This window comes from Terrapene carolina, unplaced genomic scaffold (assembly GCF_002925995.2).
Source record: "Terrapene carolina triunguis isolate 2854851 unplaced genomic scaffold, T_m_triunguis-2.0 Scaffold998, whole genome shotgun sequence".
Classification (NCBI taxonomy): domain Eukaryota; kingdom Metazoa; phylum Chordata; order Testudines; family Emydidae; genus Terrapene; species Terrapene triunguis.
The window spans coordinates 2499948-2519768 of NW_020665349.1; the positions used below are offsets into that span (position 1 = coordinate 2499948).

A 19821-nucleotide genomic window follows, 5' to 3' on the forward strand; every position below is an offset into this window, starting at 1 on the left:
CTCGCCCTCTGGAAGGGGGGGTGGAGACTACAGGATAGGTAGCAAGTTCGCTCAGCACCATTCAGTGTTGCAAATGGAAACTTCTCCACCTGGTGGGCGGGGGAGTCTGAACATATCAACAGATGTACTGCCACAGACCAGAGTGCCGCCTGGCCCAATATCCCTCCTCCGGGCATACCACTATGGACTGGCATGCTCCCTGTCCTGGTATCCCTCCTCCTGGCACACTGCCACAGACCAGCGCTCCGCCTGACCCGATATCCCTCCTCCTGCCACATCTCCACAGACCGGCGCTCCACCTGGCCCGGTATCCCTCCTCCTGGCTCTCCACCACAGACCGGCGCTCTGCCTGACCCGGTATCCCTCCTCCTGGCTCTCCACCGTGGACTGGCGCTCAGCCTGGCCCGGTATCCCTCCTCCTGGCTCTCCACCACGGACCAGCGCTCCACCTGGCCCGGTATCCCTCCTCCTGGCTCTCCACCACGGACCGGCGCTCCACCTGGCCCGGTATCCGTCCTCCTGGCGCTCCACCACAGACCGTTGTATCACCGACAGACCCTGGTCATCAGCGGGCGGGATCAAACCTGAGGCCTCTGGAGCTTAGTGCATGAGCCTCGTACTGCATGAAGTAAAAGCCAACTGGCTGTTAGCAGACTCATTAATCTCTAAGTGGTCTCGGTGCCACTAGATGGGACAGAGCACCACGCTCAGGAGGTGTGTGGGTTACACCGGCGCTCCACCTGGCCTGGTATCCTTCCTTCTGGTGCTCCACCATGGACCGGTGCTCCACCTGACCCAATTTCCCTCCTGCTGGCGCATTGCCGTGGACCAGTGCTCCATCTAGTCCAGTATCCTTGTCTCTTTTAATGTTGGATACTTCAGAAGGAGGCATGACCCCTCCTCACCCCCAACACACACACTGCACCTAACTGTCCTTGATTCCATCACAGGAGGGACATACCTCTGATCACGGCCTACCCTGACACAGGTGGGTCAATTGCCCATGTCATTTTATCCTAGCCGGCATTACTGCCAATACTTATTTTAATTCATGCAAGTGTCATATTTGGAATCCTCCTAAACGCTTGTCCTCAGTAGTTTCCAGTGGCAGCAAGTTCCCTAGGCTGAGGTAATCTCGTGCGAGGGGATCCACCATGGATGGATTGTGAACTGTAGGCTCTGCTTCTTCATCCAAAGTTCTCAAAGTGCTTTACAAAGGAGCTCACGATGGTTATTAGCATGACCATTCTACAGGTGGGGAAACTGAGGCACGAGGCACTGAAGCAATTTGCCCAAGGTCACCCAGTAGCTCAGTGGCAGAGCCAGGAATAGAACCCAGATCTCCTGAGTCCTAGTTCACTGCTCTATCCACTGGGTCACTCTGCCGTCTTAAACACTGAGCTTTCTGGCACAGGCAGGAGTTCAAAGAGAGGCAGCTCTATGTAATATTCAGGCCAGTGTGCACTTTGCTCCCTTCCCAGATATCAGAAAAGGCAGTACACCGGCTCAATGGGCAGCCGCCGCGTTTCATATGCAAATGTCCCTTGGGTTGCACAGATGGGTTACCGGCCTCGTTTCATTGTCGTTGACTTGATTCTCTTTTGCTTGCTGAGCTTGCCAAAAATACCACCTGGTGCCAAGCCCAGAGGACATTCCAAAAGTTTGTTGCTCCTCCCCTTGCTTAAAAACAGAAAAGAAAGTCTTATCCGCTGTGTTAAGGTATTTGCGTTAATTCAGCCATGCACACTCTGTGCTGTCAGCAGGGGGTATGCAGAGAAAGTCACATGGGCTATCATTTCCCCAGCCTCACATGTGGATCTATTTTTATTTCCCTGGTAACAGAACTCCCAAGCCCATGACAGGTGATAATCTATGCCAGCAAATTTAAAACGGACGAGAGGAAGTGCTTTGTCACACAACACGCCGTTAGCCTATGGAACTCATTGCCACAGTATCCTACAGAGGCCAAGAGCTGAGCAGGATTCAGAGGTGGATTGGGCATGTGTAAAACAAAGATCGCCGGAGTGTTATAGTAATGATTTTGTTAAAAATTAACAAACATTTTGAACACGGACCATAACCCTTCCCAGCTTAGAGCATGAGCTGACCTCTAAATAATGGGAGTTTAGGAGGAAATGCCCTTCTGGCAGGTCACCCCCTAGTGCTATGCAGGGGTCTACCACCTTCCTTTGGAGCAGATGGCACTGAGTACTGTTGGTATCTATCTATCCTTACTTCTTTCTTTGCTCTGTACCCAAGCAGGCAGACAGAGAGGATTTTCAAGGGGGTTGCTATGAAGACAAACAGACTAACGATATTTGCGAGTCTTTCTGAGGCTGTCGAGCGATAATGCAGCAGCGAGGCCGTTCAGACGCCCTCCCTTCTCGCTGAAAAGCAGAACTAAAGTTCTAAGCCCAACCTGCAAATCTCCAACCGTCTTCAGGGCATGGAGGAATTAGCGAAGATCGCTGATAACTGGATCCAATTTACAAGGCGTGCCTCCAGGACAAAGAAGATAAATAATCTTCAGATGGGCTAATTAAAGTCTCATTAAAGATTAATTAATGATAGTTGCAGGCGAGGCAGCCTTCCGGGGTGGTGCAGGTAGCGTGTGGGCCTCTCCGTGAGGCCGAGGTGAGCTGAGGATTAATTCTTGGCAATTCTGTGCTGTCTCTGCAAGGGAGGCACGGGGCGAGTTCACGCTGTATCCAGCTCCAGACAGGCTCCCAAGTGCCCGGCACATTTGTGGTCCTGTCTCCTGATACAGAGAATTTAGCCGGGCCCTTTGCTTTTCCTAAGCGGCGGATGTCCCCTGCCCCCCACCCCCTGGAACAAATGCTTCAGGGAAGAAGCACAGGCTGCACGCGAACGCTGGTGAGTCAGAAGCTAGTGTGAGGGGGCGGCTGGGTGGAAAGGGCACCGGGACGCCTGGCTGCTGAGCAGTGCATTCGCTTGACCTTTCGGAGAAGCGGCTCTAGCCTTTGACTGCCTCTCCAGGCCTGGGAAGGGAGGTGGGGCGCGGATCGAGTCAAAGCCGCAGGGCTGCAGAGGATGCTTGTAATGAGAAGGGCAAGAGACGGGAGCCAGTGTCGGGGTGGAGGCAGAGGAGACGGCCGGAATCAGCTCCTTCGTATGAATAATGGATCCTAAACACCCTCACTGCGGGGGGGGGAGCCAGGGCACTCCCCTCCCTGATACCCCAAACATATGTGCTCTGAGCCCACCATTGTGTCCCCCCCCAGCCCAGCTCCCCAATTCTGCCAGTCTCTGGGCTCTGCTCCATCACCGCACACACCCCCTGCAGCGGGAGCCGCCAGCCCCCTGGAACCCCAGTCTCTGGAGCTTCCCCACCCTTTTCTTGCTCCGTGTATTTGATTTTCCTCCGGGGAATGCCCTGATGAGCTACTCCCACCATGTGGTAGCTCTGAGATACAACAGGCTGGTCCTTCGCCCCCCTCACCCCTTCTTCCTTAAGCACTTCATCAGGTGGGTACTTCGGGGCCGCACGTTTTTAGCCTGGTGGTTGTTTCCAGCTCCTGTGGGATTCTGAGAAAGATGGCATACGACCACAGTGCCAACTGGGTGCGGCTCCGTGGGTTGTAAGCGGTAGCTCCACAGGCAGCGAAGGGGTTAAGGGACTGGCAGGAGAGGTGGGGAATTCGGCATCGTCTCTGGCCTTGCGATGATCTGAACTGGTTTTCTGCAAAGGAACTGCTTGAATTATTTAACCGTGAGGCTCCTTGCCTGGACTCTGGCCTTCGTCTGTTGTCTGAAGGCTGAAATAGCCCTCAGGTGAGACACACCTTATACCAGAGCAGGTTTCTTCTCCCTCCCCACCCTCCTCAGTGCTTTGGCCAAGGTCTGTGCCATGCTGAGGGGCTGCTTTCTCCCAACAGACACAACGCCCCGAGGACCAGGGGGAAGGATGGCCTAGGTTCAGTTAGTGTCCTCAGGCAAGCCTCTGCAGCTCCTTTTGCCTCAGTTTCCCCCTCTCTCTTTGGCTGGAAGCGGCTACATAGGAGGGCAAATTCTTCTTCTTCTCCCTGGGACAATGTCTGCGGCATCCACGGCAGCTCTGGTTTGCAATGCAGCCTCTCAGCCTGGAGCATCTGGAATGCCATCCCAGTCGTCACTTCACGCTGGTTTCTTCCCCGGAGCATTTTCTGCAAACCGGACTCGGCACAGTGAGCAGTTTGCTCGCAGCGGGACGGGGTTTCGCTCCTCGTTTCACCCTCTGGAAAGAAAGAGCCGTTGGCGGCTTGGTTTAATGTATCTGGAGCTGCCTCCTGTGCCGCTCGCTGCTCAGTGTGAGCAAAATGGTCTCCAGCTGACGTACACCCAGGAGACCCAGACTTCGCTCGGCTGGGTGATGGACCAGGAACCAACAGCTCTCCGGGGTTATCATGGTTATTATCTATATAGAGGCTTAAATGTGTGTGATCATAAACCCGGGCCTGCCAGGCTGGTGATGTCATATGCAATACTGATGCTATCATGAAGCTCTGCGATGCTGCTGGCTCTGTGCATATGGTGTGGCGAGGCCTCCAGGGATGGGGGGGGAGGGGTCATGAGCTGCTCTCGCCACGTTCATCACCTGTCTTGGCATCCCACCAGGCTGAGCTGCAATGTTCTCCCGTCCAGACACAGCGAAGGGGTGTCGGCCTCCATGTGAATTCAGGGCCCTGTTCATAGAGTCACAGAATATATGGGTTGGAAGAGACCTCAGGAGGTCATCTAGTCCAACCCCCTGCTCAAAGCAGGACCAATCCCCAACTAAATCATCCCAGCCAGGGCTTTGTCAAGCCTGACCTTAAAAACCTGTTCACACCCTGCAGACCATAGGCGCCAACTCCGTGGGTGCTCCCCCTGCCCCGCCTCCTCCCCCCCTCCCAAGCACGCCGTGTCCCCGCTCCTCCCCCTCCCTCCCAGCACGTCCCCTCCCCCCCACCACCTAACAGCTGTTTGGTGGCACTTAGGACTTTCCCGGAGGGAGGGGGAGGAGCTGGGACACGGCGCGCTCAGGGGATGAGGCAGAGAAGGGGCGGGGACTTGGGGGAAGGGGTAGAATGGAGGCGGGGCGAGGGTGGTGCAGGAAGAGGCGGGGCCAGAGCGGGGGGTGTCGAGCACGCACTAGGCAGAGGGGAAGTCGGCGCCTATGCTGCAGACGCTGCCGCGCGGGACACAGCACGCACCGCAGGAAACAGGAGCATCCCAGGATGGGAAGTGACCCCAAAGGGAGATGGGTCTGGCCAGATTTCCCCATGGGTGAGATCAAATCAACACCCACCCACCCTCTACACAGGCACTCTGTGGACTGGAGCTCCCACCAGGATTCCTGTCTGTCCATCCGTCCCTGTCCCCACAGTGACTGAACACCTCCCGAATCATGTGAAATAGAAATAACAAGAGCCTTTTCCCCTCCTCCCTCTCTCGCCGGGAGCTTGTGACTGTGTTTGTATATTTACGCTGGTGTGAGTGTGCGATGACATTGCAGAGGGTTTGCATGGGGTCCGTAGTGGGAATGAGTTCCAATGCAGCGGCCTGGGTCCCGACTCCCGTGCTCACGAGTCCCCCTATGGCTTGGCAGTTCCATTGTCCCAGTGGAATGGCACTGCCAAGGGAGATCACGATTGTCATGGGCGAGGCGTCTCTCCCGTTGCTGTGGCCAGTCCCACGGAGGGCTCCGAACATCAGGCCAGAGACCTTGAACTGGACTCTGTTTCCAAGGGGTGGCCTGAGCGGAGTGGAGCGTTGGGCTGATGTCTTTCTGAGAGCCCAATGCTGACCCATGCAGTGGGGATCTAACCCCGGTCAGCGGCTATTTGGGAGCAATGGATGGTGGGTTGAGTGGAGGCCATGTTGACTGGTCCTTCTTTGCTTATGGAAGGCAGTCTTTTCTCAAAAAGGGTGAGGAATTCTTTGTTGTCATGCTCAGGGATATGAGCAGGACTGAGGAGATGACAAACCAGGGCTGATGTATATCAGAGACCTTCCTGACAGTGAGCTGTAGTAGATTGTGGAGTTGTTCCCCAGGGAAGAGGTGGGAGCCCCGGGGCTTGGATCTTTTAAAGGTCAACTAGACAGAGCACGAGAAAATCTATCTATGTCTTTTTCTATTGCTGTGGGAGCAAGTTACAGAGTGAAGTGTACATCCATGCTGGCATACCACGCAAACACCTGAGCTGTCTAGACCTGCATAGGCAGGTGCTTAGATATCGATTTTTTAGGGCCAGAAAGGACCATTATGCTCATGTAGTCTGACTCTTTATTCTTTGAGAGCCAAGGTGGGTGAAGTAATACCTTTCGTTGGACCAACTTCTGCAATACAAGATATTACCTGCCCAACCTTCTCGCTAATATTCGGGGGCCGACGCGGCTACAGCTACACTGCTTTTATTTTTTGTATTATCGTAGTCATGGGTCCGGCCCCCATTGTGCTAGGGATGGGTGAACTATGGTCAGACCTTTCCCATCTGAAACGTCTCTGATCCTCTGAAGAAGCCACGGCCGAGCCCCAGGGTTTAGAGCAGGTGAAGGGGTTCTCCTGGCCCAACGCATATGCGCGTTCCTCTCTCACATGTTCCTGGTTTTCTGCCATCCTTGGTGAAACAATTCCACTGGCCAAAGTGTTGACGCAGACTGGTCCTGACGGGTACCTTGCATTTCCCCCGTCTTGGCCCGTTTAACTAGCCTGCACAATGCCTGCCCCTCTTGTTCGCTACAGACCATCAGCTTTTCCTCTCTCTCCTAATCTGCGTGTCCCCAGTTCCTCCCTCTCTTTAGACAGGACACGCTCTCTGATGCTTCCGGTACTTTCATTGTCGCCTTCGGGCTCTCTCTGGTTTGCAAATCTCCCAGGGTTGTGAGGCAGACAAAACACCAGGCTCCCACCAGGTCCTCTGGCTCAGGCCAGGGCACGCTGTCCAGAGAGGGCAGTCCTTGGGCTATCCCGTAGGCACGACACGGTCTCAAACACAAGTGACGGCTGCCTTGGGCACAGACAGCTGCAGACGCTGTGCGCGAGAGCTCATAACGGCACACCTGGTGCTGTATTTTGCACCGCCCGCAGGTGTGTGAGGTGTGGGGATGGGAAGATGAGGTCCCTGTCCCGGAGCACTTACCATTAGCAGGCGGTCGTGCTTGGATATAATACGCTCACACTAGCCTATTACTGGCAGATACTGAGTCATTGGGTGCGATGTTCCCTGGCTCTGCACTCTCAGGAGCGGCGCCAGGGTTTTTGCCGCCCTAGGCGGGGGTCCTTCCGCGCTCCCGGTCTTCGGCGGCAATTCTGTGGTGGGGGGTCCTTCTGCGCTCCTGGTCTTTGGGGCACTTCGGCGGCGGGTCCTGGAGCGCGGAAGGACCCCCCGCCGCAGAATTGCCGCCGAAGACCCGGAGCGCGGAAGGACCCCCCGCCGCAGAATTGCCGCCCCCCAAATCCTGGTGCCCTAGGCGACCGCCTAGGTCGCCTAAATGCAAGCGCCGGCCCTGTGCACTCTTCATTAAATACGGATGCCAGCAGGTGTGTGGAGTTTCTTACTCTCGCCCTGAAAACAGTTCAACCCCAGAAAAGGTCAATTAAATTTGGGCTCCAGTCGTTTCCCCATAGCCACCTCCCTCTCTGCACATATGCCGTCTTTGTATAATACTGCCGCTCAGCCTGGTGGGCTGCCCATGTTCTCAACGCTGACGTCACAGAGCAGGGGGAGAGGAAATCCCGCCACGGCAGGCGTCAACGAGCGACGTCCTCCGGCCTGCGTTCTGCAGGAGGTCAGGCCGGAGGATCGCACGGGCCCCTGTTGGCCTTGACCTCTGTGACTCTCTTGTGTCACTGACCAATGGGTAGTGCTTGGTCCTTACGTCCATGACATGAGAATAACGTCCAGCTGAGACAAGCTGGAATGTACTAACTCCTTATACAGTCCATGGGTGGCCTACCCGAGCCCACTTATCCACTGACGCTTTAAAAACTCCCGCACCCCAATCTGGGTCTATGCTGGTTATGTGATATGTATGTATCTTTTCCTCCTTGCGACCGATACCTGTAATCCCTCAGAACTCAAGCCTGACCCCAGATGTACAGTACCTTCCCTCTTAACTTGTGTATATTTCATTTTAAACATTCACTTTAATACAGTGTTTAAATCTGTTCTACCTGTGTGTGTGCTCTACAGAGGATAATAGACCTAGTATTGCTGCCAGCTCCTTTTGCTCGGGTGTCGGAAGTTGTTGTTCTGGCAGCAGAAGCCCCAGGGTCCTAGGCCCAGCTCCCAAAGTGTGTGTGTGAGTTGCACGGCTTTGGCTGTAGTAAGTTGCAGGGCTAACGCACGCCTCGAGTGTGTCTGCTCGGGGGGTTATGCCCTCCTAAGGGGCTGGCAGCCAGCTGGCAGACACACCAATTAGGGAACCGGGTCCTGTGGGTGACCTGCTGGCCAGGTTCTGATGCACCGTAGAATCCGGACCTCCCAAGCAATACGGGGAGCCACATGGAGGGCTTTAGAGTTGGAAGCCGGATGGTGGGGTTGGCTTTGTTGCCTCTGCCCATGAGGTCCTCCTGGGTCAGTTTCCATTGCATAATAACGGCAGTGAAATCCTCCTGCATTCAGCGTGTCCCCGCCTCTCCGCGCTTCCTCCGTCGCACAGACCGGAGCGACGAGGTCGTCCCCGTTAGTAATCTCGGTCTCTGCTTCCCGGCAGCCTCACCCAAGGAGCCAGTGCTGATGTGCCGATCCAACAACTACCCCAAGGGATTCTACTGCAGTTGGCACCTACCCAGTCCCACGTACATCCCCAACGCCTTCAATATCACCGTCATGTAAGTGCCTGGGTCCCGGGGGGAGGGGAGAGGAGGGGAGAGTTGCCTCTTTGCATGGGGCAATTTTGTCTCCAGACCGAGGGCCAAATCTGGAATAAATCTGGAGTCGCTCCTTGACTGTGTGTGGACGGGAGCTGCTGGCTCCTCTCCGCATCCGGGTGGAGTGGGGAGCATAGGGGAGTTTGCACTGCAGCTGCCCACTGTCCTTGTTCTGTGGATGAATCAATGGGTTTCTGGCTCCAGGGCTGTCAGTCAGCACAAAATCCCCCTTCCCGATGGTTTCAGGTCGCGGAGAGCGCATGAGCTCGGGGCGTCCCCTTTGGAAGGAGATAACCTCTTGGGCGCTGGAGCTGGCGTGGCACCTTGTAGCCCCGGGAGGTGGGGTTGCAGGGTTGTACCGGGGGTGATGGCAGAATCGAGGCAGAAGCTGAGAGACGCCCCCTTGGCTGCGCCTGCGGAGCCGTTTCTAAATGGGTGCAGTCGCCCCCATCCACAGCACGGGAGGCTGGGGCAAGGCCCAGCTCAAACGCCGGGTCACAGTCCCACGGCACACTGAGAAAGGGGGAGCAGGTCAGCCCGGGAGCCGGAGAAGAGTTTCACCCTGAAAGCGAAGCCAGAAAACAACAGGCTTCATGGCTGGGTTTGTGAGAAGGTGGAGCGTGGCGGGGTCTGCCTAAAGATAGACCCAAACTGGGCCACCAGACCCAACCGTCCCCGGCTTTCACCACACAGCCGGAAACCCCTGTGATGGTGCAGCTGAGGCCTGAGATAAAGAGGAGGGCCCAGGGGAAGATGGAGGAGCGAGGAGTCTCCCTAAGGCTGAGGGCAGGTCTGAGCTGAGAAGAGGCATGATAATTAAGGCCAGGCTGGAACACAGGGATACCAGCCTGGCACCAGGCCTGGGCCCCAGTGAGCCTGTCCCGCTGAGTGCTGATCCTCGGGGTAACACCTGATTTCTCTTCTTTTCTGATTTTGACAGGCATGGCCCAAGAGAGTTGGTCTGTGAGAAAGACGCTTTCCCCAAAAACAGGTGTCACATCAGATATCTCCAGCTGTTCTCCACGGTGAAGTACAAGGTGACCTTGACAGTCACGAATGCCCTGGGCAGAAACACCACCACAATCACCTTTGACGAGTTCGCCATAGGTAACTTCCCCGGCCGGCGCTGGGCTCACGGAGCCGGGCGGGCGGTTTGACTGGTTCTGAGTGTGGCGCACGGCTGCCTTTCTTAGTTCCTGGGTGGTAGTGCGGGGGAGAGGTGCCAGGTTGACAGCCTTGGAACAGAGCCTTTGTTATCCACAGAACGGGATTATCCAGGGCAAAACATGGATGTGTCCTACTCATGTTGTGCAGGGACTCCCTCGAGTCAGAAGAAGGGAATATGGTCTCCGTGGTCCATATAGCCCATTGGCTCCTCTGCTGTTGGAAAGAGAGTCCATGCCAACTACGTGTTGCTTCACTGAGTGTTTTGCTTAGGACATGGGCTGTGACTAGGTTCTGCCAGTTTTGGTTGGACGTATTCCTGGGGGTTTCATCCCCTGACACAATCTTTAATTAAAGATTAATCTTTTAATTTTTGGAAACTCCAGGACAATCCTGGTGGGTTGGTAGCCCTAGCTGTGACCACTAGTTAGGCCATCAAACAGCTGTCCGATGACAATGCCATGTGGTCACCACAGAGCGAAGCAAGATTTGAACAGGCAGCCCCCGAGCCGTCTGATTCCCAGCTTACGGCCTGGTGTGTTGCCTGTTTCCCATCGCAGGCTGCCGGGATCAGAGGAGATAATTGAGCTGTCAGAGCAGTCCCCAAAATGCACGCCCAGCTCCTTTCTACTCAGACGCGGCTTGGGGCGGGAAGCAGGCCTCCTTTGGAGCGGCTCCACTGTCCGCCTCCCATTCTGAGCAGGGAGAAAGAAGTTCCCGCATGAAACGGGTGCATGAAAAGAGGGGTTCGTAGTTTGCACCAGACTTACTCCATCCCTGTTTTCACTCATCCTGTCAGGGAGCAGAAATAATAGTCCCCTGGGTGACTCGGCTGCCCAATCACATGCCACGAGCAATAGACGGTCACAATGAGTAATTCAGGAACAGCCTATAGGCCGAGTTGTGGTCCCTAAAGCAATGGATCAATAGTTCCCTTGTCTCAGGTTCCGTGTGGTTTGGTATCAGCTACGTTGAGAGATGCAGACATTTCTTAGGAGAGGGAAGAGCCACCAGAAACACAGCAGACAAGTGGGACAGGCTGTTGTTATTGAGCATGTGCACTGCGTTAGCACCTGGAGGCCTCGGTCTAGCCAGGGCCCCCTCGTACTGGGTGCTTTCTAGACATACAATAAAAGCCCATTCCTGCCCAGTAAATGCACAATCTTCATCCAAGGCAAGAGCTGGGTGACAGAAGCAAACAGGAGAAGGAGGATTAGCTATGGTAGCATTATTATTTATGTATATCAGTCTAGCCCGTAGGAGCTCTAATCCCAGACCAGCACCCTGTTGTGCTAAATTCTGTGTCCGCAATTCATAGGTGCTCATTCGGCAGCAATCTCAGCCAGCCACCTGCCCAGCTGTAATGTACAACGGATCCTTACTGAACAGGCAGCCGGGCTTCAGGAGCCAGTTGACCCACATGGTGGCACCTCGCGTAACCTCTCACTGGAACGCTTGTTGCTATTCTATGTGTAATAACGGTGATAATCACACGGCTACCACAGTGTTGGGGTCCGTGATAAGAACCCAAAAAGAATATTACCTTGCATATCTCTAGCGTCCCTCATCTCAAGGGAACCCAAAGCCCCGTACAACCCACAGATGAATGACATCATCAGTGGTATCAGACTTTCCATTTGGCTTTGATTCTGTCTGTTTAGGCCTAGAAAAGCTTTGGCTGAGTCCAGGAGCATCTCAGACTTTGTCATAAATTGCTGGATGGAGCAATTAAGATGAAACTATCACAGATATTCTCGTGTTTCTGGTTCTGGCCAAAACCAGACCAAAAATATAAACACAAGAATTAACCAACTGGCCTTCAGTTTCCATCAAGATTCAAGTTTTCTTCCATTTGAGTTGGGAGATAAGAGCAAAGCCCAGAAACAAATAAAACAATGTGTTGGTTACACGAATGCACCATCAATTATTGGGCCAAAGGAGCAAGGAAATGATGTCCCTGCAATTCAGCCAGTGTTCAGGCAATGCATAGGTCAGTTCAGGGAGAGAGAAAGATGGGCAAAATCCATGGTTGGTGTAAGCAGGTGCAACTCCATGGATTTCAACTGAGTTGCTTTCACTCACTCCAAGATGGATTTGGCCTCTGTATGGTCCTAAATTCAGAAAAATTCAAACCGGAAATAAAGCACCAAATCTTAACAGTGAGGTAACTATGAACCCCGTGGGTCCTGTGTTTGTACAGCACCTAACACAATGGAGTCCTTGTCCGTGACTAGGGCTCCTAGACACTACAGTAATACAAATAACAAATCCCAATAATAGCAGTTGGAACAACTAGCCCAGGGCTGTGGTGTATTGTCCATCACTTGGCGTCGTTAAATCAAAACTAGCGGTCTTTCTAAAAGACACACTCCTTAAACTAAGGCGACCTCTAGTTCCACTACAGGTTGTTGGACTCAATGCAGGAATCACTGGGTGAATTTCTATGTCCTGTGTTATGCAGCAAGTCACACTAGATGATCATACTGATCCCTTCTACCCTGAACATCTACAGAAACGATGTGTTTACACCTGCAGAGAGTAAGGGGATAGACGCCCCAGTGAGGAGTAAGTGGTTAAGTCGGCAGCTGGGGAGCCGGCAGAGAAATTATGGGAGGAAGTCATCGGCAGAGAAGGAAGTCTACTCGAACCTTCCTACACCACCCAAATTGGGCCTCTTTTGAGGTCTCAAAGAGCTTGCTTGACTTTAAATAAATATTTAGCAAATGAAGCAAATCAAAATCAGAAAGGCTAAGGTACAAAATGAGTTACACCTAGCAAGGGACATAAAAGGCAAGAAGAAGAGGTTCTTTAAATACATTAGGAGCAAGAAAAAGATGAAGGAAAGTGAAGGTCCTCTACTTAGTAGGGAAGGAGAGCTAATAACTGGTGACATCAAGAAGGCTGAGGTGTTTAATGCCTGTTTTACATCTATCTTCACTAAAAAGGTCACTAACGGGGACCAGATACTAAATACAATTAATAGCAACAACAGGGGGGAAGGAATACAAGCCAAAATAGGGAAGAACAGGTTAAAGAATAGTTAGATATGTTAGATGGAGTCAAGTCAGCAGGGCCTGATCAAATTCATCGTAGGGTACTTAAGGAACTAACTGGAGCAATCTTGGAACCATTAGCACTTATCTTTGAGAATTCATGGAGGATGAGTGAGGTCCCAGAGGACTGGAGAAGGGCAAACATAGCACCTATCTTTAAAAAGGGGAACAAAGAGGATTCAGGGAATTATAGACCAGTCAGCGTAACTTTGATACCTGGAAAGATACTGGCACAAATTATTAAACAATCAGTATGTAAGCACCTAGAGGATAATAAGGTTAGCCAGCATAGACTTGTCAAAAACAAATCGTATCAAACAAACCTAATTTCCTTCTTCAACAGGGTTACTGGCCTAGTGCATGGAGGCAGGGGGGAGCAGTAGACATGATATATCTTGATTTTAGTAAGGTTTTTGACATAGTCCCACATGACAGTCTCCAAAAATAAGGTGGGGAAGAGAGGGGGACTGTAGCCTTGATTAAATTACTGTAAGGTGGGTGCACAACTGGTTGAAAGAAAATACTCAAAGAGTAGTTACCAACCATTTGCTGTCAAACTCTGAGGACGTATCTGTTCCCACAGGAGTCAGTCTTGCATCTGGTGGTAGTCAATATTTTCATGAATGACTTGGATCATGGTGGGGAGAGTATGCTTTAAAAATTAGCTGGGCGGGGTTGCGATCACGTTGGGGGACAGGATTAGAATTCAGAAGACTTTGACAAATTGGTCTAATTTCAGCAAGATGAAATTCAGTAAAGACAAGTGCACACTACTACACTTAGGAAGGAAAGCTCAGATGCACAACAGGGAATAACTGGATGGGGGTCGTACTGCTGAAAAGGATCTGGGGGTTATAATGGGTCACAAATTGAATATGAGTCAACAATGTGATGCAGGTTAGGACATGTCACTGTAGGACTCAACTCTTCCTTGACTGGCCTTTTCATCACCAGGATTGATCCGACCCAGGACGCCCCACGGGTGCAGTTCCACTTGTGGGAGCTGTAGTGTAGACAAGGCTCAGGAGGGCTCCGAGGCTTTTACCAGAATGGTCTTATCTAGACTGAGATTTAAATCTGTGATATTAACTAGTTCCTTCTAATTAACGTCGTCTAAAACTCCAGTCAAGACAAAGCCATTGAATTTTAGCACATGCTAAACTATTCTAGCTAAAACCCACATTTTATAACCTGCTGAAATTGAGTGAAAGGCATTGAAAGGTATCCACGCTGGTAGCAAAAAAGAACTAGATAAGTTCCTGGAGGACAGGTCCATCAATGGCTATTAGCCAAGATGGTCAAGGATGTAACCCCATGCTCTGGGTGTCCCTAGCCTCTGTTTGCCAGAAGCTGGGAGTGAACAGTGGGGGGTGGATCACTTGATGATTACCTGTTCTGTTCATTCCCTCTGAAGCACCTGGCATTGCCCACTGTCAGAAGACAGGATACTGGGCTAGATGGACCATTGGTCTGACCCACTATGGCCATTCTTATGTTCTTATTAAGTGGGGTTTTCAACAGAGTTAAACTACCCTGACTGAACTAACTTGATTAAAATTAGAAGGAGGTATCTACCCATCAGAGGAATGAGGAGCGAAGCCTTCCTCTAGGCATAGTTTGGGGAAACAACCTGACTAGTTTGAAGATGGAGTTTGATAAATTTATGAACAGGATGGTATGATGGGATTGCCTGTGGTATCAGGGGACTGGACTCAATGACCCAGCAAGTCCCTTCCAGTCCTATGTTCCTAAAAAAATCCACCTTTTTATCCTAGTTTAGATAGGCCGTTGCCATCTAACCCTCGTCTGAGTGGTGGAGGTAAACACGCCTGAGAACTGTCTATACTAGAGCCTCCACTGGTTGGGAACTATGGCCCCAGAAACTCCTAGTGTAGACACATCCAGCAGTAAATTCAGATGCAGCCTCAGATTAAAGGCTCTTCCTCCCCCCAGAAGCCCAGCCACGCATGCAGGAGCTTAGTAGACTCTCCCTGACTCCCTCTGCATGGAATTGAATTGAATCTCAGTTGAGCGTGGAGCTAGTCTGCCACTTGTTTCCTTGTCAGACCACCAGCGATGGGGCCCATCTAAACAGCCAGAGCCCTGGGAAGAACTAACCTTCTTTGGTGCGTTTCCTCCTCTCCCCTGCTCCAGTCTCCAGCGGAAACCCCCCTCCCCAGCAGCTCAGAAGATGAGCTCTAATTGAGTGGAAAACGACTGGCCCATTCTTCTGATGTCCTGTGCTGCTGCCTCGCTTGCCGGCCACATAGCGCCGCTCGTTAGCATCCAGCTGCAAGGAGTCACTCTGTGTTGCCATTTTCAATGATGGCTGCAAGATGTGTTCGAACCCTCCGGCCTCCGTCTCTCATCAGTAAGGAATCCGGGCTGGATGGTTTTCTGAGTTGTGCTTTCTGCAAAGGCAGCAGCATTCGCTGAGGCTGGGAGAGGAGCTCGGAGCTCAGGGCAGTCAGGAGTGGGGAGAGGAGCCCGGGCAGCTAATGCACCCCTTACCACGCTTCACAAGCCAAACACCTCTGCTCTTTGCCCCAAAGGAGCATGGGAGCAGATGGACCAGTGCCATCAGCCGAGAAGGGAGAGAGCCTGGAGAGAGGGGGTGGGTCGTGGGTGTGAGCAGTGAGAGTGGGCTGGGGGAGCAGGTGGAGGCAGGGCCGGCTCCAGCATTTCTGCCGCCCCAAGCGAGGGACCTGCCGCCCCCAAATTGCCGCAGGTGCCGCCCCTCTCCCTTGGCCGCCCCAAGCACCTGCTTGTTAAGCTGGTGCCTGGAGCCGGCCCTGGGTGGAGGCCTTGGAGCAGAGACACACAGAGAGGGACTAGGTACAGTGACCGAGGGAGCTATAAACCCTCAGGGCATAAACTGACCATTAGCTATGGCAGCTCAGGAGAAAACTTCCCCCGGGGGCAGATTGTCCCATCACCGGCTGTCTGAATCGGCTAGGGCTGGCCACGGTCAGAGACAGGATTCCAGGCTAGATGGACCCCCGTCTGATCCATCCTGGCAGTGCCGAAGTCCCTGTAGGCAGCGTGAGCCGGCAGAGACACGCTGGCGAGGCGTTACAGCGGGACGAGAAGGAGCCAGCCCATGCCTCAGCTGCCATAGGCACGTGGCCCAGTTCAAAAGGATCCTCTCCCCGGGGAGGGTGAAGAGCAGGACATTCCGGGTTGGGCAGGGGGAGGACAGCCAGAGGTTACTCCTCAGAAAGGGCTTGGACTCTGATAGGGCCACCTGGGTGACTCCCCCTGTGCTTCCAGAGGACACGAAGGGTGTGTCTACACTGCAGTAGGCACCCACGGCTGGCCCAGGCCGGCTGCCTCAGGCTCGCGGGGCTCGGGCTAAGAGGCTCTTTAAATGCAGTGTTAGACATTCAGGGTCAGGCTGCAGCCCGAGCTCTGGGACCTTCCCATCTGGCAGGGTCCTAGAGCCGACTCCAGCCTGAGTCAACTGGCACGGGCCAGCCGCGGATTTTCAGTTGCAGTGTAGACGTACCCTAAAGTGCCAAGGAAAGGGGCGAGAGCTTCCCTTCTGTGCAGGGTGGGGCGGGCCGGGCAGGGCAGGGCCTTGACTCTCATGGCGTCCTGGTTCAGCCCATGGTTTCCATGCAGGAGTTGGGAACCGCTGGTCGTTTGCTGGGAAACGCCGTGAAGCAAGGGAGCCGGCTTGTCTAAGGCAAGCCGCCATTGTGCCTGCGCTGACGGACGGGGCGTGGGGTTCAGTGGGCGGGTGCTGGGTGGCACTGGCGGCCTGTGAGAGACAGGAGGTCTGACTCCAGCTGTGCGCACACTTGGAACTGGGGCTGCCAGTCTCTTCGAGCTAGTGCGCTTTACTGCTAGTGTAGCTGGGGTCGCGGGGTGAGCAACGGCACAGGCCGGCCATGCCGACCACGAACCCGCCTGAACCCTGTGGGTGGGAACTCGGTATAGCTAGCCTGTGCCACTGCTGCCTCTGCCCGTGCTCCCGTGGCTACACTACTGTTCTTAGTGCACTAGCACGAGCGTGTCTGTGCAAGCTGGTAGTCACACCCCAAGCTCCTAGTGTGAACGTAGCCTATGACTGTGTTCCAGGCCCTCGGGCATCCTGTCAGGCCGAGCGTCGTGCGAGGAAACTCCCCCTCCCTGCTCCCCCCAAGGTGAAACAGACCAAAAGCATCACATCTAGGCAAAACAATCAGTCATTTACGATCCATCGGTACTGGAACTGGGGGTGCTGCCGCACCCCCTGGCTTGAAGTGGTTTCCATTATATACAGGGTTCACAGTTTGGTTCAGTGGCTCTCAGCACCCCCACTATACAAATTGTTCCAAAACCCCTGCATTTACCTCCACGTCTATATGGCCAGGTTCGACAGGAGCAGGGAGGGGACCTAGGACCTACTTTGCCTGGGAGAGGGGGGCAAGAAACGTGCAGTTTTGCTCCATTTCCCAGAGGGAAAGGCAGCATTTGCCAGCAAAAATGCTGGGACGTGTCACCCTCTATCGACTCCTCACATGCCAGCCGAGCGTAACAAACCGTAGTATTTACCGGTGACTCTAGCCTGGCCTTAGAGAGGCAGCATGTGGGGGTCATTCGCCAGCGGGGCACCAGCATCCACAAGCTGCTACCCTCGTCTGGCGGTTTGGTGGCCCAGTTGTGAAGTGAGCCCAGCTCTCAATGGATCTCTGACCTGTGACGGGTTCCCCCCGGGGTGCTACCTGGAACTGGGGTACCACTGAGCCCCCCTGACCCACTAGCCTGGGCTCCCTTTACACTGTACTGCTGTGACCAGCCTGCCAGCCCTCTCCCAGGCTCCAGCACACATACAGGTAGGGACACACCCAGCTGCAGTACGTGTAGACGCTGTGATCCACTCTGCATGGGGAGGCTCAGCTAAGGAACTACCCTGCTGCTGAAGTGCACCCCCCCACCCCCCCCCGGAGTATAAACCCAAAATTAGACCATCTTGTGCTGCACAGGGATCTGTACAGCGTAAGCTCATGAAATTCGCCCCCTCCCTCAAAGTGGAGGAGGATGTGCAACAGCTTTCTGCCCCGAGTTATGACTCCCACGCACTGGTTTGTGATAAAGCAAAAACAAGTTTATTAACTACAAAAGAGAGATTTTAAGGGATAGCAAACAGATCAAAGCAGGTTACCTAGCAAACAAACAAAACAGGCAAACTAAGTTTAATACACTAAAGAGATTGTATATGAGTAGCAAATTCTTACCTTAAATGATGATTCAAGCAGGCTGCAGAGATTCTTAAGAAGCAAGCTGCACTTGCTTACAGCTTAAAATCCCCAGGTGTTCCATTCACAGGCTAAAAATCACTTTAGCCTGGGTCCAGCACTTCCCCCAGATCAGTCTCCGTTCCTTTGGTGTTTCCAAGAGTCTCTTTGGGTGGGGAGTCAGCAAAGAGCATATGGTGGAGAACCCTTTGTCTCAAAGCTTGGTTCCCACGCCAGTCAGTAGAAAAACACTGATATTCCAAGATGGAGACGAGCACCAGTGACCTGGTCTCTGGTCCCTGTAGGGTCACAGCTGCCATGAGGCTGTTTGTAGCGCCCTCAGGAAGGATATAAACTTCTTCTAAGGCCTATTGTTCTCCGTAATGGTTCATTAACTTGAATGGACCCTTCCCAGCCAGCCATCTAGACTGACAGTCTTTTGCCTAGTGGGCGTTCCCCAGGTGTAAACACATTTATAATACAGATACATAGGCAATATTCCTAGCTTCAGACACAGAAATGAAACATGCATACAAATAGGATAATCCTATTCAGTAAATCATAACTTTTCCAAAGATATCTCACAGGACCTATCTTGTGTAAAATACATCAGAATTATGCCATAATAATATCACTGTGAAGAATATGGGGTGTGGTGTCAAATGACCCCCCCCTCCTGATAGGCACTATTTGGGCCCCTGAGTGGCCTTCTCACTAGAAGCCAAGCACTGACTGGGCCGTGGAGAAGTGATCTGGGGTGAGGAGTGAGCCTGGAGGAAGGTTGCTTGGCCCCTGCCCCTAGGACACTTTGTCCTTTGCATATACTGGGGCCTGCCAGAGCCTTTCACCAGCACAAACATCTCTTTGAAAGAGAAGAGACTCTCGCACTGTCATTCACGTTTGCTGTATGGGGGGGAGGGGGAGTGAACAGCTCCTCTCTGAATCCTGACTTGTGTTTTAACAGCTTTAAAGCAGCCTGACAGATGGTATTTGCATTCTTCATGCAAAAGAGGGGGTGGGGGAACCCAACAGCACCTCACCTCCACCGCGATTTTTCTGATGGGAGCCTTGGGCAAGTTATCAAAAGAAAATACACGGCATTAAAAATGTAACATCCTGCTGGTGCTAATTATTCCGCATATCAAAAGCAATTCAAGGCAAACGCGATTCCAAGCGAACCGCGGAGTGCAGGCCACCAACCTCAGGAAGGGAACGACATTTTCGGCTCGTTCGGATGTGATAACATGCTCAAATGCAATCCCGGCACTCGAAAGGGCAGGTGGTCCCTGACCCCTTCGACCCGAAAGGAAAGCAGGGCATTCTGCAGAACGGCATGCAGGTTATTCGCAAGGGAGACTTCACCGTCCCCCCCAAAACGCAACCACCTCTCAGATGGCAGCCTGGCCACGCTGAACAGCAATTTAGAATGTGAGGCCCGAGAGGAGCAAAATGGCCTTGGAGTCGAGGCACTGGACTGGATTCGAAAGATACAGGTTCAGTTCCTGACTCTGCCACAAGCCCCCTCTGTGGT

General features: G+C 53.1%; 1 protein-coding gene across 1 annotated transcript in view; it reads left to right on the forward strand.

Annotated features, from left to right (window-relative positions):
- CNTFR (ciliary neurotrophic factor receptor) overlaps positions 1–19821 on the forward strand; it is a 294709-nt gene that overhangs the window by 233992 nt on the left and 40896 nt on the right. The window contains exons 5-6 of the mRNA XM_029913865.1: positions 8698–8815; positions 9795–9961. Of these exons, the coding sequence (XP_029769725.1) occupies positions 8698–8815; positions 9795–9961 (285 nt within the window). The remainder of the gene's footprint in view (positions 1–8697; positions 8816–9794; positions 9962–19821) is intronic.